This window comes from Xiphophorus hellerii, chromosome 18 (assembly GCF_003331165.1).
Source record: "Xiphophorus hellerii strain 12219 chromosome 18, Xiphophorus_hellerii-4.1, whole genome shotgun sequence".
NCBI classification, from domain to species: Eukaryota; Metazoa; Chordata; class Actinopteri; order Cyprinodontiformes; family Poeciliidae; genus Xiphophorus; species Xiphophorus hellerii.
Genome location: NC_045689.1, coordinates 19,451,421 through 19,475,996, shown reverse-complemented (window position 1 = coordinate 19,475,996; position 24,576 = coordinate 19,451,421). Strand labels below are relative to the sequence as shown.

General features: G+C 36.2%; 1 protein-coding gene across 8 annotated transcripts in view; it reads right to left on the bottom strand.

The window, feature by feature from the left end:
* dync2h1 (dynein cytoplasmic 2 heavy chain 1) overlaps positions 1-24,242 on the bottom strand; it is a 104,687-nt gene extending 80,445 nt beyond the window's left edge. For 7 of the 8 annotated variants that reach the window (XM_032545461.1, XM_032545466.1, XM_032545464.1 and 4 more), the window contains exons 1-40: positions 24,131-24,229; positions 22,584-22,787; positions 22,206-22,379; positions 21,754-21,892; positions 21,085-21,203; positions 20,708-20,852; positions 20,222-20,367; positions 20,003-20,089; positions 18,820-18,954; positions 17,331-17,444; positions 17,142-17,253; positions 16,369-16,493; positions 16,043-16,218; positions 15,501-15,696; positions 15,306-15,401; positions 14,981-15,142; positions 14,746-14,844; positions 13,634-13,773; positions 13,134-13,362; positions 12,471-12,598; positions 12,182-12,297; positions 11,917-12,044; positions 11,502-11,651; positions 10,864-11,069; positions 10,522-10,677; positions 10,318-10,432; positions 9,679-9,849; positions 8,715-8,873; positions 8,057-8,125; positions 7,776-7,930; positions 7,243-7,375; positions 7,032-7,149; positions 6,774-6,886; positions 6,516-6,629; positions 6,198-6,348; positions 2,657-2,862; positions 2,077-2,259; positions 1,392-1,574; positions 853-1,076; positions 508-623 (exon numbers count right to left, since the gene is read on the bottom strand). In XM_032545461.1, coding sequence (XP_032401352.1) covers positions 508-623; positions 853-1,076; positions 1,392-1,574; positions 2,077-2,259; positions 2,657-2,862; positions 6,198-6,348; positions 6,516-6,629; positions 6,774-6,886; positions 7,032-7,149; positions 7,243-7,375; positions 7,776-7,930; positions 8,057-8,125; positions 8,715-8,873; positions 9,679-9,849; positions 10,318-10,432; positions 10,522-10,677; positions 10,864-11,069; positions 11,502-11,651; positions 11,917-12,044; positions 12,182-12,297; positions 12,471-12,598; positions 13,134-13,362; positions 13,634-13,773; positions 14,746-14,844; positions 14,981-15,142; positions 15,306-15,401; positions 15,501-15,696; positions 16,043-16,218; positions 16,369-16,493; positions 17,142-17,253; positions 17,331-17,444; positions 18,820-18,954; positions 20,003-20,089; positions 20,222-20,367; positions 20,708-20,852; positions 21,085-21,203; positions 21,754-21,892; positions 22,206-22,379; positions 22,584-22,766 — 5,671 coding nt within the window. In that variant the 5' untranslated portion in view covers positions 22,767-22,787; positions 24,131-24,229. Of the gene's footprint in view, positions 1-507; positions 624-852; positions 1,077-1,391; positions 1,575-2,076; positions 2,260-2,656; positions 2,863-6,197; positions 6,349-6,515; positions 6,630-6,773; positions 6,887-7,031; positions 7,150-7,242; positions 7,376-7,775; positions 7,931-8,056; positions 8,126-8,714; positions 8,874-9,678; positions 9,850-10,317; positions 10,433-10,521; positions 10,678-10,863; positions 11,070-11,501; positions 11,652-11,916; positions 12,045-12,181; positions 12,298-12,470; positions 12,599-13,133; positions 13,363-13,633; positions 13,774-14,745; positions 14,845-14,980; positions 15,143-15,305; positions 15,402-15,500; positions 15,697-16,042; positions 16,219-16,368; positions 16,494-17,141; positions 17,254-17,330; positions 17,445-18,819; positions 18,955-20,002; positions 20,090-20,221; positions 20,368-20,707; positions 20,853-21,084; positions 21,204-21,753; positions 21,893-22,205; positions 22,380-22,583; positions 22,788-24,130 lie in introns of all 8 variants that reach the window. The other variant, XM_032545462.1, reaches the window with a different exon arrangement.
* Positions 24,243-24,576: the final 334 nt, after the last annotated feature.

Genomic DNA, 24,576 nt, shown 5'->3' with positions numbered 1-24,576 from the left:
AAACAATCTATTTAACTTCGTTCTCATAGCATAAACTAATATTTTCAGACTAGGGAGTATAATCAGTCAAAACATCAATTCATGACACTTGCAGCCATTTTTACTGTTTTTTCTTCCAAACTCCATTCATCCTACAAATCAAATGACTTCCTTTATTAGAATCACTTCAAATTCAGAAGGAAAGAAAGCATCAGTCATATCATTTGATTGTAGGACTGACTATAATAAAGATGTCTCTCTTTCAGCAGTTGATGGATTTATGGTCATACCGCTCAATAGGATTTTCAAATATTTCCCTCTGCTTTTGCAACATTTTTCAAATATGATACTCAGTGACAGATTTGTGTACCACAAGTGTGTTTTAGCTTAGGGATAGCAAAGGATACTTCTTGAGAGATTAGCAAAGCAACCATTTCCTTATAATTTTCTTGTCATGCTCTGAGATTGGAGAGGTAAAATTGCCTCAGAAAAATATTGGAGAAAAAAAAGAGCTAGTTGGGGACTTACTCCTCTCCTTGTTATGACCTCTCCTCTGTTGCTGTAAAAGACTGCCACAGGCTTTAAGCACAGTCTTCAGCGCTCGTAAACCCCAGTCATAGTGCTGCTGGGGTGTCAACAACTCCCTGGATACACAAATAGAGGCTTATTTCCACAAAGTCTCAGTTAACTTCAGCACCCACTGTAGCTCTCAAGGTTGAACATTTAGGGAAAATATACTCACAAAGTTAATATACACTTTTAGACATTAGTGATCGTAATACTTAATGAATCACAAAATCAGAGTAACATTTGCAATAGGAAGTTTTCAAAACAAATGTCAATACCACAAAGAATTCCCCACATAGTTTTTACCTGGCCAGGTTAAAGATCGCGACAAGCTTACGTCCCAGTACTTCTCCATTTTTGAAGCCTTCTGAGTAGAGGATGACTTCAGCAATGAGCTCATTGTCTGGCCGACTCATGGCCACAGGCCTGAACAGTTGCTTCAGGTTGTCTGGAAGCTTCTGCCTCCCCCCATAGCCTTTCCCTGCTGGGTTCAAAGTGATGAAAATCCCAGAGTTGGGGTCCAATTCCACCTGGAAAATAGGACGAAATAAAAAAGCTCTTCTCCATAAACAAAACTTTTTTATATATATTATTTTAACACTTTTGTTTTCTTTGACTGATTGCAAAAGACACAACAACACTAATAGACAATGAATAAATAACCAATTAAAACTGAATTTGACTTGAGGTGAACATCAGTAAAAGGCACTGTACCACAAGCAAGTAGCATATACAATTTTATAATAAAAAACTTGCACAATCACACAAAATATAACTGTTTAACTTGTTGTGTTTTAGCAGTTTAAAATGAATCTGTCAGGCTCTACTTTTATTTATTGTCTTACCTCCTTTCCCAGCAGCTCACAGGTTTTTTTGTGGTGTTTCAATGAATCTTGGATGGCCTGAATCTGCATGGAAACTGCAGATAGCACAGCTTCTTCTAAACGGTTGAACTCATCAAAGCAGCCCCACGCTCCACACTTTACCAACCCAACAAATATTCTTCCCATTGACTTCACATCTATACCCTGGGAAAAGAAAGAGGGGAAAAAAGAATGTTGTGTTTTCTTCAATAATGAGTCAACCATCAATCCATCCATGACTTTTATCATTGACTAATTTTTGAATCTCAAAACCTGGTATTTTATCAGGAGTGGTCAAACTTTGAGAGCCACTGTATGCCAATAACATTGCAAATAATGGAACCTAATAAATAACTAAATCCTTACTGAATAATCAACTTATTAGAATATCATACGATAGTAAAGCTCATCTAATTTGTTCCCAAAAAAATACATGTGGGAACTAAATGGAAATCGGAAACATTTCCATTTAGTCCAAAGGAAGAAAAACAAAATGCAAATATATCATAAAACAATATGTCTCATCCAACTGACTTAAAACATTTTTCAAGTTCTTCAAATTACATCGTTGTTGAAGGATTTAATTTGAATACTTTTTAAACATTAATACCCTTTAAAAAGTGTTAACAGTCAACTATTCCTGCCCACGTATGAAGTTTCTTTGCACCTCATCACAGTTGAACACCAACACCTGGCGTCCGAAGAGTCCCCCCAGAGCTTTGACGGACTCAGTCTTTCCTGTGCCAGCAGGCCCATAGGGGTTCCCACCGAGCCCCATCTTCATGGCCTGAGTCAGAGTCAGGTAGCATTTATCGGTCAGCGGTGTGTGTACCAACTTAGCAGCATTCCCCTGAAAGAGAGAACGAGTGACATAGAGGAATCAGTTAAAAAGAAGAAGTAAAAATGTTAGCAAAATGGCACCAAAGGTATAAAAACACATCAGCAACTACTAAAAGGCAAACAAAGAGGCATCTTTGAAGAAAAGGAAAACAAAATACAGGTAAAGAGTATGACTGAGTATAGCATGTGTTTACTGAGAACTGCAGTGGGGAAAAAGCTGTTATCTGCAGCAAGGTTATTCTGAGCTTGTGATATGTGCATAAACAGTGCCCTCAAAAGGTCAAAAGAGGAATTACCATTTCTGGTACTAAGAAAATTCCTGCAAGGTGTGAAGAATAAGTGACTTTATTTTAAGTTAACGTAGAGCTGGTTTGTGGTTGACATGCTTATATTTGCTTTCGTCCCACCTGGTACTCATAGGTATAGCTGAACTGTGCGTCCACCATGTGTATGCGGCAGCTTTTGTCTGTTCCCATGTAGAAGCGGAGCTGTTTCTTCCATGCCCAGTCGTCAGTACTGGTGACGCCTGCCTGGTTGAGCTGCTTCGCCACGCTGATGTTGTGAATGATATCTAAGATCAAAGCTTTCAGCTTCAGCTGCAGGATACTGGACTCTAAACAGGAGGACATGCATAAATATTAACAACATGAATTTAAGCAACAACCAAAATCTTACCACATGAAAAGTCAGATAGTTTGACTATCTGAAGAGATAGTCAAACTATTTCACATGTATTAAGAGATACATGTGCAAAACAATAATCCCTATTATATCTCATATAGAAATAGAAAAACAGTGTAATGTAATCATATGTATAAAGTATTTTTGGTTCACAGGGAAATACTTCATTTGTAATTTCATTTGTCTGATCTTCAGGGTATAAGATTACTCTGTCAGGATCTCCTCCATGCTAAAAACAGAATGGAGATGAGAAGATGACACTTTTTAATCTATTATAAAATAGGCTGCTCTCATTAGAAATGCAAAGAAAGAATTAGAAATGCAACGATCAGACATTTTCTGGCCAACGCCAATTTCCAGTTTTCTTTTAGACCAATTGCGGTATTTAACAAGTTACTGTTGCTTTCTAAAGATTGCACAGCACAAAAGGCAAATAAATATGTTAATTGTTTAATAGACAGGATGTTTGAATCCATAAGACAACTAAAGAACTACACGAGCATCAGTCTGAATCAAAGCATGTTCCTAGCCCTAACCTAGATCTAATACTTATTTAACTACAAAAAAATATTGTAGTTAAATACACATCAAATCACACACAATTCGTCAATGAGTTGATAGTTATTATTTTTGATACAGGTCAGTGAAAGGTAAAAAACTGCTGCTTTTTTTAATGCTGATGTTATGAGGATAAAATGCTGAAAATTGTACTTGAGGCAATTTAGAAAGTGACTCTAGTCTCCAACTCATCCAGATGAGTATTATGTTTGGTATACAGAACAGTCATCGCTGATGAAAGACAGTTTCCAAGCTGCAGAAGTAACTTTGCTTGCATGACAAATGCTGTGCCAGGAGGTCATTTCTCTTAGACAACTTCCTGTTTTAAAATGTTTCCACAAAAATGAGCCCTAATTCTAAGTAATACCATGTTTATATTTTGTCAAATGACTCAAAGGTTATCGGACACATTTATTCTTACGATCAAACACATAAGATTTAGCAGAGTATAGCAAAAAATTACTGAAGCCTTTCTATTAACCCTTTTTATAAGCAAAAAAATAATAATCTCAAGATAAAAATAGCAAATTTACTTCACTGATTTTAAAAAGAGATGCATCCAAGTCTGTGCATAGGAGCAGATAAAATACGTAGCCAAATATGTTGTCAAATTGCCAATCTGTTTTGTCTCTGTGGCAAAGGAAAAAAGTTCCTCTTCTCCTTTTTGGTTAACAGCTCTTTTATGTAAATCTGAAAATTAGATGTTCCCTTCTGGCATTACTTTAGCTGCTTTAATTATTGTGAACAGGCTACAGCCTCTCCAGGTTGTACTTAAGGGATTCTGTAATGTAATGAGATGCTATCTTGAAAACATTTTACATTTGAATAGCTAAGGCTTAAGTGCAAAACAGTCTCAGAATGAACCTTGTTATCTGTAAACATCTTATAAGCCTAATCTACAATGCAATGCTTTAATAAATTACACAGAAAGGTCCTCTATAACCGTGCTTAAAAGCCTGGAGTCACATTTTGCCAATTTCTTACAGTGAGAAAAAATTGCCCCAAGTTACATTTCACAGACGAAAGTATAGAAATAAGCAATGCTGCTACAGTATGAGCATTTTTGAAAGTCATGCTGAATTAGCATTTTTCAACAACGTCCCATAAAATGGTGCCATTACAAGTGCAAGGGAGAAACTTTTCATCTCATGCATGAATAACAAACTTGCATTAAGATAGAAAAGTTCTTATTTCTTTCTTTATATATGAGTTCTGAGAAAAAAAAATTGTCACATTTTGTGAAGCCATATTTTAAGCCTTGGGTAATTATAGCTTTAAGTCCGAAACTGTCTACAGAGTTTTAAACGGTACTTCCCCTATGAACAAATTCACACGAGATCAGTCATGAACAACTTATCTCAATGTCCCCTGTACAAATAAAACAAAACATTTTAATCACAGTGAGATCGTTAACAATGCAAGAGGATGTGAGGTGCATAAAAAGACAGTTTCTGTCTGACTATGTGACAATCAAACACACAATCCTTTACTTCATTTTTCTACATCATGGGACATTACTGACTAGGACATCACTGTGCAGAAAGTATAAAACAAATGAGTACTGGTGGATAATATGAGATTAATTTCAAAGAGCTTTCCACAAAACATTCTCATACAATCATAATGATATGCAATTTATCTGAAAAAAACTTCCACAAAACAAAAAATAATGAGTAAAGTACACACTAAAAGTGACAACAACTATAAGAATGATTATAGAATCATAATTTATCTTAAGAGGCTTGCCACTAGTGAGTTATATGTCTAACCCAGTAATTTTAGGACAACAGGATCAGAAGATATTAATGAAGGCCTGAGTGTGATTAATTTTGTGTTTTGCAGTGCAGAACGCAAATCATTGTCTCCAAAAGAAATTCCAAATCCAGTACACAATTTTTATGGGTACCTTCAAAAATAGACAATAACTTACAATCTGTAAAGAACTGAATTGGTCAGAAAAACACACACACACAAAAAAAAAAAAAAATATATATATATATATATATATATATATATATACAGTACAGACCAAAAGTTTGGACACAACTGTGTGTCCAAACTTTTGGTCTGTACTCAATACAGACCAAAAGTTTGGACACACTTTCTCATTGAATTCAATGAGAAGGTGTGTCCAAACTTTTGGTCTGAACTGAGTACAGACCAAAAGTTTGGACACACAGTTGTGTCTAAACTTTTGGTCTGTACTGTATATATATACAAGTATTATATAAAAAAAAGGCCTACCTATCACAAACCATGTTTCACACATATAACATACAGCAGACTTTTGAACAATGTCTCCTAAAGGAAAAGTGGAAACTGAACTTCAAAATTTATTATGATATGATACCAGTTGTGTGACTGCCATTAAAGAAATTAATAGACCTTTATAGGAAGAAAAGATTAAAAACTTCAAAACACCTATTAGGGTAACATTCCCACATCTTCTGAGAATTCTGAATTACAGCATAATTATGAAGAAATAAAAGAGGTCCAAAATATTTTTGCAAATAAATATTTCTCAGCAGAGATCAGGGGATGTTAAATTGCATGTGGGATGATTGAAAAGTGAGAGAGCTCTGTAGATCTGAAAGAAGAGCCTCAGATCTATTTGTCTGTTGTCAGGATGTGTTCTGTTTCCATTTTATGGAATGAAACAAAAAAGCCAAAACCAAATGTTTAAAGATAATATTAACCACAACAACCCACCTGTGTTAGGATGGTCATCTGAGCTGGTTTCTACTGTGGTGTAGTGCTCCAATTTGCTATTAAGCTCCAACTCCAGCTGATGCAAACTTTGCTCCTTTATAGCTCTTTCCACATCTTCAGTAAACTGAATTTGCTCAGCCAGACAGAGAATCTACATCAAACATAAAATAAATTAGACATATATATTTCTTAGAGTGAATGATATGATTTAGACTTCCAGTCATCTTTGACATAATTTAATAATTTGAAACAGTTGTGTGGTCCAGTTTCACCAGACTTTAAAAACAGTTATGCATGTAAAGGTGTTTGTGTGTGTACCTGTGAAGGGAAGCGTGAGGGATCCACTTCCCCTTTCCTCTCCATAGACAGACATTCATTCAGCAGATGTTTCAGAGTCTCCTTCATTTCCAAGGACAGCTCACTTAACCAAACCTTGAAAAATTATAAGACTTAATATATTGGCTCCAGTCAGCACAACATACAATTCTTGACAATGGAAACAACATTTTTACCACAAAAAACTCAAGTATACATCATGGACTACATCCTATAAAAAACTTTCAGAAGATTCTATACCTCAACAAGACTGGAGATGTGCACAACGTTTCTTAGCTGGACTACTTCTCCCTCCAAAGAACACATTGCGACAATGTTCTGGCATGGCTCGTCAAACACTACACTGTAGATGCCTGCACAATACATACATGCAGATTTCAGTGTTTAAATTATTACTGCCCAGTTGGATGGCAGGGAAACAAAAGGATGGAATGAAGCAAGATATATCAGCACAATACAGATGATGAAAACAGCTAAAAAAAAAGAGAGGTGGTCGACCTGCAAAGAGTTTTTTCAAGTGAGACTGGATGACACTCGGGTTTGTCGCCTGTCCCAGAATTTCTAAAAGATCATCATCACCAATAAAATAGAATCGTGGGAAAGCAGAACGCTTCTCCTGCAAAAACAACACAATTTTAACAATTTAACTATTTGCTGGAAAGCGAAATAAGCTAAATATATTTGGACAGAGCAAAGTCTGTAAATGTACCTCCAAGAACTCATTCAGTGACTTCTGGCAGCGCTGCAGCTGATCCAGCAATGTGACCAGGGAGTTTCTGATGCCAGCCCGTGAGCTCAGAGAAACAACTCTGTTGTCCCTCTGGATGTCTGACATTATAGATCTGTTGCATATGTGGAAAAAAAATTTTGTTTGTTTTTTTCCATAAAATGCATTTTATTGATTATTATCTGTCTATATCAGTGGTATCAAAGTCGATCCTCGAGGGCCGGCATCCTGCATGTTTTCGTTCTCTCCCTGGTTTAACTCATTTGGATCCAATGATGGCTCATTAGAAGGCCTAAGAAGAACATTGACAAACTGAGGAGGTTGTTATGACCGCAGGGAGAGAACTAAAACATGCAGGACGCCGGCCGTCGAGGATCGACTTTGGGCACCCCTGGTCTATATCCTCGTGTCTTTTGTGTAACTATCATAAAAAGATACACACTTATATAAAACAACTAGCAAACAGAATGTATGGGCAGCATTTCGATGGGAATGTGGGGCAAAGTACAGAATACCTGAAATCTTCATCCACTCGTTTAAAGCGGGCCTCCTCTCGAGGCAACGCTCCTCTTCCAAAAATAGGCTCCAGGTAAACCCAGCGCCTCTGAATGGCATTAAGGTTAAGCAGATACTCATCTAAATCTGACAGGCGAACCTCCCACAGGCTGATCTGAAGAGACAATGCATCAAGTTATCATTTTGGCTATAGCCACTTAAAAATGCTAAGATCTGTAAACTTGTCGAATCCTAAGGAACAAATATGCACAAATTCAAGTTTACAAAAATCTGATCTAACCTTGTCCTGGAAGTTGCCATAGTAGGGTGAGTCTTTCAAAGACTGCAGCAAACAGCGGTTATCTCCCACCTGTATGGGCAGAGAATGGTGATAAAGTCAGTGTTTGCTAAGCCGTAACATTTCAGTGCATATTAATGTGCCTGTATTTCCTACAACATATCTTTTGAACATCATCTTTTCCTCTAAAACAGTAATTTAAGGTAAGTTCTTAGGTTTAACTTTAAGACCAGCCTGAAAAATTACGTAACAAAAAGAAAGCTTATCTAGTTAAATAATAATATTCTCTTCTTTTTGAATTAAATGCTAAAATGTTTGCATGCAGCCTTTTTTAGAAGCAGAAAGTGGACAGAATTTGAGCCAAATCTATTAACATTTGCAAATAAATTGACAATTAAACATGAAAGTGACACCTACTCAAAGAATATAAGCAAAACAGTCAAACAGACTCCTGTAAGTTACTCTGAATGTAATTTAGCACTCACTCTATGACTAGTGAGGTGATATATTTACTGTTAAATCAATTTTTACTATAATGAAGTTATTTCCAACTCTATGATAATAAATTGTAATCACTGTGTCCCAGCATGTAATTAGTAGTCCTTATTTTATAGACCTTGTACACACATCCACTTAAATCAACAAGGTGGTTTCACGTCACCTGGTTGACTATATCCTTCCAGTCCTTGATGAGACTTAGTGTGCGCCCACTGCTGTCTGTGTACTCAGTGAGAGTGAAAATGGCTGCAGCACCCCACAAATCCAGCTCCCTTAGGGCTTCTCTGATTGACACCTCTGCCTGAGCACGACTATTCAGATCCTGCAGTAAACAAAGAAAACATGTGAAAACAACAACATGTTCAGAGCTTACTGCTTCTTAAAGAGAGATAATTAAAAGTTGCTGGCTCACATCATTACTGTGCTTAATGCATTTTGAAATAGCCCCCAAAATCTGCTGGAAGACTTGTTCTACATTTATTCTGACTGAGCCTCAGCTTTTTTGCAGAGAAGAATGGATAAATTTCAGTTTTTTGATGTGTAAAGCTGCAACACATATGCCTCCCAAAAATCTGCAGCTACAATGCAAGCAAAAGGTGGTTCCACAATGCATTGACTCTGACAGGGTGAACACAAAAACCTGCCATACATTTTAGATTTTTTTTGCGTGTGTGAGCTAAAGACAAATTCAAATGTGTGCTAAACACATTTATGTGAGACTTGGAGAAGGTATATCACATATAATCGCAATAAAATACATGAAATGTTAAGGATTCAACATGACAATTTTAGTTTAAGGAATATGAATTCTAAGTACAATTGACATACTTATACAGAAAAGTTGGTTGAAAATACAAATTTAGCATTACAAATTAACTTAATTTATTCATATTTTCTTTAAGTACAGTGTCTAATATTATTTTTTTTAAAAAAAGCCTCAAAATCATCAACCATTAAAAATGAAGGGGGTAAATCTTACATCTCATCCCAAAAAATGTTTAGATAATATCTTAACCTGATTTACCAACATTTGAATAATGCTTTTTTTAACAAGGGAGCTGAAATTATTTTCACGTTTACCTTTGTTTAGATCAGTAATTCTCATCCATAAGCATGCTCGTACAAACCTTAAGCTCCAACGCTTTCTCTATGATGGTATTTGCTACTCCGAGGAGGTCATTAAAGGTAAGTCTCTCTAAGGTGGTCCCTCGTGGAAGACCCAGCAGACGAAACATGTCCAACCAATGGTCCTGTGAAAGGTGCTCCCCGCGAACATACTTCAGCACAGGTACCATGTTCTGACCAAGCAGAGAAAAATACAGACATAAATACACAAACACAAAACCATTGCACCAAATGTTTAGCCAAATATATCTAGAATGGAAACTCATTGTAATGTAATGCTCAATTCCTGACCTCTGAGGTGTAGCAACCAATATTTTATTTTTTATGAACTAAATTCCTGAAAATCTTTGGATGATTCGGCAAAAACACAAATGACTCGACTGTAATAAGGTAAACATTAACTCTCATGACATTTAAGAGCAAATTTGTATATCAACATAAAATTTCCAGTACAGGTATAATATGTTTTATTTTACCTTCAACTGGATTGTCTCAACTAAAGACACAGTACAACACAACCTCTCTAGCTATAATTCTTTGCTCCTTTGTAAAAAATAGATTTTTTTTTGTTACAAAAATGCAAAACGTAAAAAAAAATCCAACACAGCAAAATTATTTTTTTTTTTTCATATTGTCCACACCTTGTATTTGTCCACTTCTCCTTGGAGTTTAACAGACATGGCTGTTGGTTTTTCCAGTTTTCTCAATCGGTCTTGCCATGTAAAGAGAAACTCCTCAAACACATATGTTTTACTCCTGTAAAACCCAGCAAACAAACACATGAAAAAATACATTTGATGTAATAAGCACATTATTATCTTCTGGGTCTATCTTAGCAGCCAAACCTGAATGTGATCCAATCTTCCTGGGCCTTTTCTGTGAAGCCTTGCTGCCACTCCTCATACAAACTCCACATCTGACTGTGCTCATCCATGTCTCTTTTTGTGTCTTCTGCCAGGGAGAAATCTGGAGGGTCCAGCTTAAAATATGTGCAGTCTTCCCTGCAAAAAGCAATGTAAAATATATTGCTTACTCTTCTATTAAAATTCACTTTGTTCTAAACTGAGGTGGAAGTGAATACCATTGTTAGAGCAGAATATGTAGAATATAGTATACAAGAAGAAATTCCCCCTGCGTGGTCTTCCTTCTACCCTTAATATAAGTTCATCAAATTGCCACAAACTTACAGCAGTTTATTGCGTACAAGCTCCAAATCCTGGAACTCCTGCTGTTTGTCTCTGATTGTCTGAAGGCAAGCAAGCAGGGCGGCATGATCACCAGTCTCAAGCATCTCATCTTTAGGTTTTAGTTGGTCCCAGCGTGCTTTGAAGCGCTCCAAATCTGCCCTGTAGGCACTGATACGACCAGCTGCATGATTTCGCATCACCTCTACCTAAGAACCAAACAAGCAAGAACAGAGAAGCAGCAAAAACATCCCCTGTTAGGACAAAAAGTAGCTAAAAGAAATTACTCATGTCCCTGGAACTCCAATATGTTTTTACTTTGACAAATTATTATAAAGTACTGCTTTGTGAAGTTTGCAGTTGGAAAACATAAACAAGTCCAGAGATGTGAATACTTCTCTGGATCTGGATCTGCAGTAGGTTGCAGATACAGATGCACCAATATTAAAATTTGGGCTGATGTCAATACCCAATACTAATATTATTGTTATGGCAGAAATTTGATGTTCACCAATATTATATATGTAATATATATTGGTCTAACACTAACATCAGCCGATACAGATGTTAATGTCGATATGTTGTGCATTCCTAGTTGCTGAATAGTAATTCTATCTAAAGTTAATATGTGTTGACTTCACCTGGTCTTTGATCATTAGCTGATGGCTCTCCATGACAAGTTCCAGTTTGTCCCACTTGGCCCTCAGTGAGGATAATGAGTCCAGACCTGCCCCAGCCACAGCACGCAGAAGGCAGTTTTTCTCCTCAGCAAACTGGAATTGAGGCAAGATCTAGGAACAAACATCAAATACAATATATTTCATACTATATAGGCAACATCTGAGCTACACTGCATTGCCATGTAAGTCTCTGAAATATGATACATTTGTAAAAAAAAAATATCTAAATTTTATTTGATTTAATATTAACAAAACCTAATATCTCTAATAGTTATACTGACTTAAAGGAGTAAAGTAAGGTAGCAAACCCTACAGAGTCTAACTTATTAACACTATTTTCCCACTTAAGCAAGTTTTAGGTGTATGTATGTCTTACTTCAGGCTTACGAGCAACGATCTGGCTGTATTTGCCAGAAGCTGCACCAATCTCCTCCATGCTTTCAGGTCGTGTGACCAGTGCTTCCATTGACTCTGAAATAAAGCTCTCTATGGCCTGTGTATGGCCTGAAATTAAGGGAAAAAAATAAACATAAAAAAGGAACTGACTGTAAAAGGGGATTTCATTTGAAATCTAGAGCAAAAAAGGTTGTAACAAAATGCAAAGAATTAAATGACTGGAGGAAAAATGTGAAGGTGGTTACCTTGTATTGATTTCTTAAGTGACAAGAGCAGCAAGTCAAACAATCTCTGGATCAGGTCATCAATGGTGGCTTTCACCGGCTCACAGTTGACTGTAATACAGTCTACCCTCTCCTGGCTGACGAGGAGAAAACCAGATCTGTTGTTAAAATAATGTGAACTGCACCAAACAATTAACCAAGGATTAAATCTATGTATTTATTAAATCTATTTCCATTTTTGTTGTATTTGCAGTTTAATATGATTGGATTAGATTTATTAATTGATTAAATCTGTTGTTGTTACATGTACCTGGGGAGGCGTTCTGACTCTTTCCCTCTGGCCTTGAGGGCCTTGAAATTTCTCTCCCAGTCCTGCACAGACGTGAGATGAGTCTCGACCAACTTCTCTAAATCTACCTGGCCCAGCATCACCCACTCCTAGACAAACCAGACAAATGTCAGTTAGTCGGAGAGCATATTTCCCATTTTTAAATAGCTTTGTGTTAAAGGTGACAGAAACTGAATGTCCTACCATGAAACACAAATGACGAAATAAAAACAGAACTAGAGGATAATAGAGAAGTATGAGGTTGAGGGTTTCTCCCCTGTGAGTTAGATATGCTTGACTAAGTGACAAGATAGCAAACTGTTCCTTAATGTTCTCAAGGGGGTACTCCTAGGGGGAAAATGCTGACAGTAAAAACAACAGAGCTACAGTATATAAATGGAGAAGCATGAGTGATCAAAGTTTCATTCTTTCAAAGAAAACAAATTAGAGAACTGAACAAAGTCTCACTTAGCAAAAGGTGGCAGGAGAGTAAATATTTAACCTTCTTTTAAATGTTCAAATCTGGTCTAATTTCTGAACGAACAAATGTCCTCACACTTGTATTAAGGCAATCTGGACATAAAGTTCTACCATAGCTTTCTGTTATACTCATCTTCAAAGTCACACTCTGTTCTGGTAATTCACCTTGAACTTATCTTGTGTGGCCTGAAGGCGGCTAAAGAGGTCCTCAGCTTTGCTGAAAATAGTGAGGAACCCAGAGGCGTTTCTGTTTATCATTATGTTGAAGATAACCTCCTCCCCCTGGATGCTGACTCCTTTGAATTGGTTTGGGATTGAGATGAAACGCTTCATCTCCCTGAAATACCGAGCTCGCACCTCCTCAAATGGTGGACGAAACTGTAAACGGCTCTGCCTGTTGAGAAGGTCACAGTAATATAAAAGAGCTCACAAGTTATTATAAATACCAGCACAAAAGTGTTCATGAAAGAGGAAGAGTTGGACAGGAAATGACGAATTATGAGATAGACGTGTGAAAATTCAGAGGTGGGAGGCAAAGTAACAAGTCTTGTTAGTGATCTGCATATAAAGGGGAAAATAAGTGGGGGGGAAAAAAAAGATTAAAAAAAAAACAGGCAGGCAAAAGTAACAGAGAAAAATAGTTTCTCAGCTAAAAGTACACTTACTTGAAAATGAGGTCAACATGTATGTCAGGCAAGTTCTTATTCAGAGCTTCCAGACCAGTCTGATACTGGTGTTCAAGAGCCTTGTAGAGCTGATAGTTCCAGTGCTGACGCCAAGCCTGCATGTCATCCCAACTGAACCCCTTTAAAAACACAAAGAGAAATGTGAATACACATATATTCATTATTATTATTTGTTGAAGTGTTTGGCTAAATTTGTTATTTTGCTATTATGTTATTTATGTGTATTATTATTTGTCTTCAAAATATCAGAGAATGCACATAACTTTTTATTTTTTCATCTGTCTGATGATACTATTGTAAAATATTAAATCACATTTTAATGTCAGTTATTCCACAGTTTTTTATTCTTACTTGAGTAAATTTTTGGATGTTTTACTTCTACTTAAGTAAAAATTTCTAAAAGTTTTGTTACTCTTTCTTGAGTACAATTTTTGGCTAACCAGCTCTGATCCAGTTCTCAAGAACTAATATCCTGCAACTTCTAGGTCATTGTGGTGTGTTAAAATTTGCCCAGTGGTAGTTCTTTAGAACTGAACTTAAGCATTCTTGTTCTAGATTCATTCCTGCTCCAACACAGAAGAATCAGATGACTGAAATACCTCATCAGCATTAAGTCATTTAGCTCTGCAGAGGCCTGGCAAGGTGCCATTTATTTAAGAGGGTTACAGAAGAGATTCAGAAGTTGCAGGGCATGACTGAAGTTGGGTACACCTGATTAGGAGACAAAGGCACCAGTTGTACACATTCTAGAAAAAAGGTCATTGCTTAAATGTTATTTTAACAAAGTCAGGATTTAAAGCTATTTAAATCTTGTATCCAGCTTGTATCCAAGCTTGGAAAACATAAATAGTCAAATGTAAAAACAAGAAAAACCCATCAAGCACAGACATAGGTAGGAATTGGTGGTGCTGTGATGAGGGGAAGTCCCAACAGAAATCTGTTGTGGCATGCTTTAAAGTTAAATTTGTACCGTACTTTTATAGTTTATATTAATATATACAGTCAGGTTAATAAGATTGTTTTTAATATAATCTGTTCTGTAATCAAAAAAAAATTAAGAAATACATGCAACTCTATAATTTTGTAAATACCAGAGCCTCCAGAGTGGCAAAGCCAGTGCGGAGTTCCTGGAGGCCATCTTTCCATCGCTGCTGATGTTTTAGTAGGTCCACATTCATAAGCATCACCACCTGAGAAGTATACCCAGAGGTATGGACAGAAACATAACCTCAAGTTATCACTATCTGATTAAGTGAGGAAAAAATCAGACTCCAAAGACTTATGACAATAATTCAAATTACTGTTGCTCTATCTCAGTGCTATCACCTTGTCGATGAAATCAGTGTGCCATTTTCGTAGCTTTCTGTTCTCAGTGGAAAGCTTCTCTGCAGCAGACTGCAGATTGCTGATGTATACCTCCAACTCTTTGGGATTATCCCAGGTGATCTGGAGTTTACTACCTGATTCCTTTGACTGGGAACGATGATTCTGACAAAAAGAATATTACATCAAATCTAAAAGCACAAAATTGTATCATACTGTTTATAACAATCTGTTTTGTGGTTCAAGATACAGTAAGTACTTGTGTCTGACAATATTATAATTTTATATTTCACATTTAAAGCTTTTGTCTCGTGCTTTGCCTCTGTACCTTTATGACCTGCTCAAAAGCCAATGCAAGACTGAGCATCATGGGCTTCTGACAGGGGATCATTTGTTGGTCAATTGTGTTGTAGAAATGGGCCACCTACAACACAGAGACATTGTTCACAGTTTACAGAACATTTATTTAGAATACATTTTACATAAAGAAAGAGAGATTATGGATCCTAACCTACTGTCTCACCTGTTTTAGGACGATGGCTTGCCTGTAGAATTTGTCTGCTGTATTAGCTGCCTGCTGTATCTTGGCTGGAATGGGAAATCCCAGAGCTGAAAGCTGCCTGACCTCCTTGAGCAGACTGACCAACCTGTCTGAGTACTGGATCTTCAGCCTGCCATCTACATGGTCCAGTTCCATAACCCGATTACTGGCTTGAAGACTACACAGATGGAGGGAATCAATTTTGAGACATGGTTGCTTGTAGAACAAAAAAAAGAAAAAAACACTAGAATCTCCTTCGTTTGATACCAATGCTGTTTATGTGCAAAGCATTATTGGGATTTAGACATAAAAATCATACAAAACATGGTTTCTGTAAGTTTTGCTGAATTAAAGTTAAGACTTAACTTTAAACTTATGAATGTTGAACTTGTGTAAATTACAAGCATTTTACGTTACCGTATTACCCTGCTTAATGACTTGTAGTAAATCAAGTTAAATAGAACTGTATTTCAAAACTCTGCATAATTAGTTTAAATCTCCTTTTAAAATTCTATATTTCTAACCTGATCCCTGATTTTGGGTCAGCCAATCCAAAAAGTATCTCTCTGGACCAGTCCTCAAACTGTTCCTGTTCATGCGCCCTCAACACTTCCAGAAGATCATCACAGAACTGCAGAAAACTCTTGAAGCCAGACAGGTCTGAAAGCAGAGCCTCTGATATCCTGACAGAGTCTTCCACCTGACACAAGAGAGCAAGCATGCAAAAGAAAAGAGTTGGGGTGTTTTCATGTGGTCATTTTCTTTCCATTTAACCAAAGAGAGTCTGTTCTTTAAATCTTAAGTTATAATACTGGAGGTTTCTTAACTCGTGTAAAACATCCTCCTTTACCTTGTGTAAGAGATGTCGCACCCAAACAATTTTGTTAACAACCTCAGGGAGGTTCCTGCCAACAAGCGGGCCAGTCTTGTCTCCAGGGCCTCCATGGCAACGGCTCTCAAAATCATTCTTCAGGCCTTAAAAAAATCAATAGCGTAGAATTGACTCAATAATGACAAGCAAAACTGACTCCAAAGCTGCACTTTGCTTAGTCCATTTTAAGGACTAGCTTTCAGCTAAAACATGTTTTATGAGTCAGATACTTTGATTGAGTGGATTTATTAGTGACTTCAGAAAAGACCCAGTAAAAGGCATTCACTGTAAAAACAAAAGTCTCAATTCATCACTCATTTTTTGCTCAATCATTTCTAGATTGAGGTAGGCAGGAGTGTGGGTGTATTAGCATGCTCCACTGGTGAAGAACGGTGTTTAAAGTCTGACACAGGGGGCACCTTCAAGACACATTTAGAACAGTATTTCTCATAAAATTATCTCTATCACGTGTTCCTTTTCAGATATGACTTCTTTTTGATTCTGCTTTTTAATAAAACTTACTAAAAGTTCTCTAACCTTCACTGTTATATCTGATTACACAGTTAATTGATTAAATCATACATTTTAAGTTGAAACAATAGTATTAATTCTGTAATAAGATCCAACAGTCCAGTAATTATGATCAAATGTAGAATCCATTTTTTAAAATTTTCTACCTTGCATAAGCACAATAAATCACAATCACATCTTCTCTGAGACAGTAACAGTGATTTTACATGATAATTATGTACCCTTGTTGTAGTCAAGGAGCTTGGCCAGTAGCTTCTCCCTCTCTGACTGGAGCTCTTTGCTGATTGTTGGGCGTCTGATTAACTCCTTATGTTTCTGAAATACCTGCAGAAGCTACATAATAAACAAACACACAACATAAGTTTCCTCTGTTCACTTAAATCATCAGTTCAAGTGTTGAGTTTCAATACCTGTTGTGGGTTGTCCTGCACGTCAGCGATGTGGCTCTTTAGTCTGCAAGCAACCTCCTGCTCCGATGGAGCTGTTACTCGGTCGAACTGAACCACTGCTGCTCTCCAAAGAGGCTACAATAAACGTAAAACAGTCACAGGAAAAATTCAGTGCTTTCACATCATTTCATTCAATGATATACATGTTTATTTCGTGTCATGATCAACTGAAAGGACCAGATGGAAATGGCAATTAAAACTGAACCTCTAATATTACACCCTTACCAAACTCTGGAGGTAGAAATAAACACAAAGTCATAATGAACTGGCTTTCATGGCTGCTTGATCCAAGAAATACGTTGCTCAGCAGAATCGGATGCAGATAAAAACCTGCTGAGGATGGTGCACCAGAACTTTTTATGTACAGTATTTAAAGTACTGAATCCATTTGGAGAACACACATGAGGACTACAACACAGAGCAGTACCAAAGGGGGAAATAGATAGGAAAATATATTTGTAAGCCACATTTCTTTGTTCTGCTATTCCAGAAGGGTGACCTCAGTAGATCACCTGCCACGCTGCAAAAGAACAAAGTGATCTATAATAGAGGTTTGTGTTTGACCGTTAGTTGAGAAACCATAACGTGAGAGAGGCTATTGATGTAAATATATTAGAGTAGACTCTCACTGCTTTCACCATCTTTGTGTTTCTTTTTCTGTAAAAATACCAATGTTGCATCCGGAAATAGGCCATGAGTTTATTTAAACAAAAAGTGAAGTAGTAAGATCATCTCACAAATGGTAAGTGAGAACACCACCAGAAGCTGGATGTTAATAAAAAATACCAAAGAGATTAGACTCATTTATGCTACTTATACTTCTATTGGTCACAACTATTTAAGCACATCTTATTAACCTAATAACAATAAATTTATCGAGATAGAATTCCCACATTTGGCAGGGGATTTTTCTGTCTGGAGAGATTACATATTACATCTTACTGCTATAGGCTATGAATGACTGAGTCTAAAGAGCTGTGCAGTCCCTGATATATCATAACATGACCACATCACGTCAACAAAAACAAAAAGTCCAGGCTACAAGTTTACACATAATGCAGTTTCAGCAAAGTGACAATTAATTTCATATGTGCTGCTAATTAGGCCTTTGTTGTCAACCTTTAATTAAATTGTGGATAAATTGGATTAAATTGCCTATACATTAAGTTTCTGTAAATTAAAATGAGAGTAGAATTGGTTTTGTATTTTCATCTACAATTTTTAGTTCTTAAATACTCAATATAATTTTATTTTGAAGACTTAATACAATATCTGTAATTTGACTATGGCAATGGAGGAGAATAGGTCATGTAAATTATTTTGCTATGTACATTTTAAAAGGAAATGTTGCAGAAAACTGATTTAGCTAATCTTCTAATATGAGCAATTGAAAAAAAAAATACTAAATGCCTATAGATGCCAAGTTTTGACAGAGTGCTCTAAATCTGACCTCAGTGTAGGGATTGTAGTGTACAGGATTGAGTCCAGAAAATGGTTCAAACACACGATCAGCAGACAGGGCCTGCTGCTTTCCTCCCGGTAGCAAACACAGCAGTTTTTCATGAACCGTGCGGACAGTCAGCACCTAGCAGACACAGACATACAATAAGGATCAAATATGATTGTTTTCTCTAATATTGCACAGCAGAAATAGCTGTACTATGCATTAGATTGTGGTTCCTTAGAATAACCTGGCAAAAACAGAAGTATCCATGAACATGATACATCATCAGACAACAACCTTTAAATAATAAAAAAAAAACTCCAACAAGGCAGAGAAAAAATGAAACAGCACAAAATGAAGAGAAAAAAAGCTCCGTTATGTTGTACTGATTGAAAACATTTGGAGTCATTATAAGAAAATACTGAGATAATTTTCCAAGGTTCATGTGCTTTTCCGCAATTTGTTAAAAGATTCAAAAAGATTTAACAGCAATAACATTTTGAAAGCACCCGATTCAGCACACAGTCAAAATATATTTGCTAGTGTGTCTTCAGACGCATATGAACTTGAATGACATCCTATCCTTAACTCTTAGAGTCTATTATGTCGGCCTAGTCTTCACAGCTATAAACACGCTACAGACTTCAAAAAAGGCTTTGCACAAGAGTAAGAGAATGTTTATGGGGAATGTTTTAACCATTCTTCAAACACTAGTGAAATAAGAGAAATAAGAAATAAGTCAAACACTAGTGTTGGACAAGAAGACCCCTGCTCCAATTCAATACAACGCTGTTTTCTCAGGTTACTCTGTTGTATGTTTTTTGCTATACCTCATACCTGTCCAGTCAAATTCACAATATAGATAATTTGATCAGATTTTTTAATTCCCCTTTATTATAAAAAACAGTTGTAGGTTTTACATTTCACAAAAGTGGGAATTTACAAGGTCTTTTGGCTGAAAATCCTTCTAAGAAAACAAAAACACTACATAAGAAAAGAAAACCTTCTTTTCTCAATAACAGTTCATTGTTGCTTCCTCTTTTTTATGTTTAGGAAAACAAGTCAAATCCCATGTAAATGTGGAAAAAGTGAAAGCATTTTATTTCACCCATTGGTTGATTTAAAACAACATTTGAGAAATTATTCTTTCATGTTCCTGAATCAAAATCATGTTAGAATCATTAGTTACCTCATTTAGCCGCTTTGCAAGGCAGTGAAGGGTTTGTGGACAGTGTTTATTTCCTTTCCAAGGATGTGGAGCATGTCTTTTCCACACCTGAGAAAGAACATAAAGGCAAACATAATTTTGGCATTCATTGTATTTCTTTTGATAAAGTGACCAACAATATTTTTGAGTCAGACTTGCATATTTGAATAAAATCTTTGTACAGATCAACTTCTGTCATACCTGTCCAGTCAAATGCTCGCAGGCTACCACCCACTGCTCACAGATGGAGACCCCTGTTCTGAGATTCTCTCTCACTAATAGAAATGGCTCTTCAAAAATGTTAAGACCACTCAGCTTCCTCTGGACATACCTTCCTAAAGCTCCACCTTTCACAGGTACAACCACAAAGATAAAAAAAAAAACTCATTTAAGCATATCACACTATGAGTTTAACACATACAGTAAATGACATTATTAAAATAATAGCATTTTCATACTTAAAGAAAAAATATGTATCAGCATAAAATGTTAAGTACATGAAGCTATTTTATGGAAACAAACTCAGTTTTGGTTCTCCAAACTGTACATTTCAACAATGTAGAGTGGTTCATTTGACTAAATATAAACACACTAACATATCATTTTGCTTTACAAAAAATATACAACATCAGCAAAAAATGTTTTTAGTTCCTCGTTTTGGTTCATGTATGTCAGGGAGACTCCTACCAATAATGTCCATTAGCCGGATCATTCGCAGCTCTGAATAGGGCTGGAAATCTGTCTGTCTCCAAACATCATCAAGAGTATCTTTGCTCTGCTCCACTAGATCCACGACATCTGACATGGACAAACTGTCAAGACCAACGTATTCCTGGTGGACACACACACATATACCATGTGGAGTTTTACTTGCTAAATAAAAGAAATATCTTAGTAACAGTCATTAAGGGCAGTGTTTTTATATGTGTTCTAAAATCAGACAATTCACATTTTAAGATGTTAAAATGAAAGAAAACGGTTTCATGAAGCAAACTGTAAATGGTTTTGTTTTACTACCTTAATAGTAAGCTTGTTATATGATATCAAAAAAAACTCCTGCATACCTTTTGTATGGATTTGAACTGTTGTGTGAAATACGACGCCCTTTCTCTCAAACTGCTCTTCTCTGCAGACTCAGAAACATTTGCCCAAAATTGGAACTCATCACTGGGGGTCAGGATTCCTGCATTAAGTGTTAAAATAATAAAATGTCAAACAAAAATAATCATCAAAACAATTTAACATTAACAAATTGATATTTTCTCTTCGTATACTTCATTAAATCTGAATACACTGTAAAGCTTTCTCATTTAGGTGGAGATCATTTCTTTGAGTTCTTGCCATTATTGAAAATATTACTGAAGGCATACAGTAAATTGCAGATGACCAAGTTTTATTTGATCTGCAGTTTTTAAGAATCAATTGATCATTTAAATTATTTAGATAATTTTTTTATATAAACTTACCAAATGAATAACTTATCTCTTATCTATTGTTGTGAGAAATTTACCTTTTGCTTACTTAAGAGAAATATAACAAAAATCGTGGGTGTCTAGCTGAATATTAAATTGGAGTATAAATAAATCTTAATATTAAATATTAATATCTGCAAATATTATGCAGATGGGTATTCATTACATTTTGCCCCAAAAGGGTTAAAGTACCACTTTAACCACAAAGGAGTTGTTACCTTGATCACTATATTTCTTTAAATAGTTTATATAAGAACATACCCAGGACATCATCTTCTGTGCGGCCCTTCATAGCAGAAGGTTTATCTCCAGACTGGCGGACCACAGAGCCCAGGCCCGCTTCCAGCTCATTTAGCAAACTTGCAAGCTTAGGGTCGAAAGCTGAGCGCCAACGCTCATCCTTAAAGAATACAAGGATTTGTAAGAAAAAAAAACATGCCAAGCTCTACTTCTACGGAAGACCGAAATGTAAGAAAATTTACTCATATATGTATTTGCATTCAGAAAGATTTTTTTTTTTGCTCAGCCAGGAAGGATTTTTTTAAAATGGTAAATGTCTCAAAATGCAATCAAACAATTATTTTTTTGTATGCTGAGATTTTTTTTCCTGACTGCATGATCAACAAGAATTTACCCTGCATTTACCCTCTATGCATCTTTCTAAATGAAAGATGCATGTTAAAAGGCTAACCTGAAGAAGTACAAAGGCTAACCTGAAGCAGTACAGGTGCAAAAACCTGCTTTACAGCCTGATAGAGGGTGGTGATGGGAGATTCCAACATGGAGGACACCAAGAGGCTCCTGTGAAGGTTGTCTTCTGTGATCACAGTGGGATGCAATTTGAAGAATACCAACACCTTCTCTTTGCTATTCCCCGAAGCCTCAATCTGATTTTTTTTTAAAATGGTAAGAAAAATGTTCTTGAAAGTTTTCAAGTACAGAATAGACATGTAGTGAAAATAGATGAGACAAAATTGAGGTCTCTTAATTACTTTTGCATTCCTTACTAACATCAAATTAAACATTTGTTACTATGTTGGCTTTATAAATTTTACTTTTGTATACATTTTCTGCTGCATTTTGTGTGTTACCTTGTTCGACAAGTGAAGCTCATTATTATTTCTGGTAAAGGACAAGATAAATTCATTTCCATCATCCAAGAAATTATTCAGCTCTTGGTTGTCAGCCAGGGATGATGAAGGTGTTACACCATAGAAGTTTCCAGCTGTGGTCAGGACAAACTTTTTTCGAGGATCCTCTGGACCATGGGGCATTTTTCAGCTCAGTGTTGCGAACTAATAATGACAAAGCAAAAAAATAACAGTGACACTATCTGAAAGACAGGGTTGGGATTAGATAGGAAATCCCCTGCCAATTGTGGAAGACAGGCATTAATATATTATATAGGGGAAGCAGAATATTAGTAAAACATGAAACTCCTATATTGTCGCTGAACATGTTGATGGCAGCATCAATTCACCCCCATTATTTCTGAATTTTTCTTTTGTTTTATCAAAATACCCCTAATTCTTTTTTGAGCTTTCCCTTGTCAGACATTAAACATGTTGATCAGGTGTGAGAACTGAGGGCTGTAAAAGCTTTTCCAGTATGCATAGAATATTACAGGCAGTTTTTTTTATCCATGTCATCTGAAACATAACATGCAATGACCTACTGCATCCTAGCAGTAATTTACAATGGCAATATTGCACTGATTGATATTGCAATTATAATTCTGAACCCAATATATTGTGCAGTTCAACCTAATATTGTTTATAACCGTGATGCTCAAACTTTTTACAAGTTCCACTTCAGTGAATACCAAAATCTTAACAGTCATCTTAACAATCATTTCAAAGCAATAGTAAAAAAAAGACTTACATCAGTGTTAATTTACAAACAAACAAAAACGAACACATTCTTGCGCTGTATGATTCCACTCTCTCAACAGACACATTTCTACATATATCCTTAAATCCTACCAAAAAGCAAAAACTAGAGAGAACACTTTCATTCTGCTGGTTTTCTCAATGTGAGTATGCTTACGGTGTAATGGTCCAGGTATCATCAAAGGCACCACAGTTTAAAAGAGCCAAAGATGTTGCAGCTTTTTTTTTTTTTTTTTTACACTCTCAATCCTAGATCCACTCACTTTATGTAGGGCAAGGGTTTCTCTGAGGTATTTAAAAATCTGTACACTACTGACTAATAAAATGGATCTTGCATCAGATGTCCAAGCATCGTAATACCCTTCACTTTTTCGAGGTTAAACACAGCTCGAAATAAGCAAACTGCACTGACGGTCTGTATGTTAAATCAGTAGCCATGATTCATTTCACATCGAAAGAGCAAACATTAAAAGCACAAAAATATTATTGTTTAACAACTTAAGAAGTAATTTCCACCATTAATATATATTACAAAGCTGTGATTTTTTTTTTCTGTTTTCACCCGTAGGTCTAAACGGTAACTAAGTCACTATGCTATTATTAAGGCAAAGCAATAGCTCTGCATGGGTAGCTAACGCCAAAGTATTAGCTAACGTTAGCTGTTCTCTTGGAAATAAACATTCATCGTAGCGATAAGCGAGGGTAATTGCAACTTGTTAGCAACACGAAAAAATTTCACTTGTATTTACCTTTTACCTGTAATCGTTGTGCTATCGCAGCTTTTGAAAATTAAGTTCTTGATTTGACGCTATGCGCTACAATGTTGCCAACAGAGCTTTTCTCAATGCTAGCGTGGTTACTAGGTAGCAACTACGACACGTTGTACCACGTGACACTAAGCAAATTTACTAACATCTTTTACGTAAGGCGGGTGCGCAGCTGAGGAGAAGTGCTTTTTCTGTTTGCTGGGTTTCGGTTTGTTTTTTCTTTTTTATTATTACTTACTGGTCGTGGTCTGCGAATGTAGTCCTTGCAGTTTATTTTAGTAGCATTGAAAATAGACTTTCTTTTAATGCTATTGTCTTTTTAGTAACTTTGAACATGTCTTTCTTTCAATAATAGGTTATGTCTTCCTCTGTGAAGGTCAGATTTAGGAAGTACATCATTTACAGGTATCATATCAAAAGATTCTCCC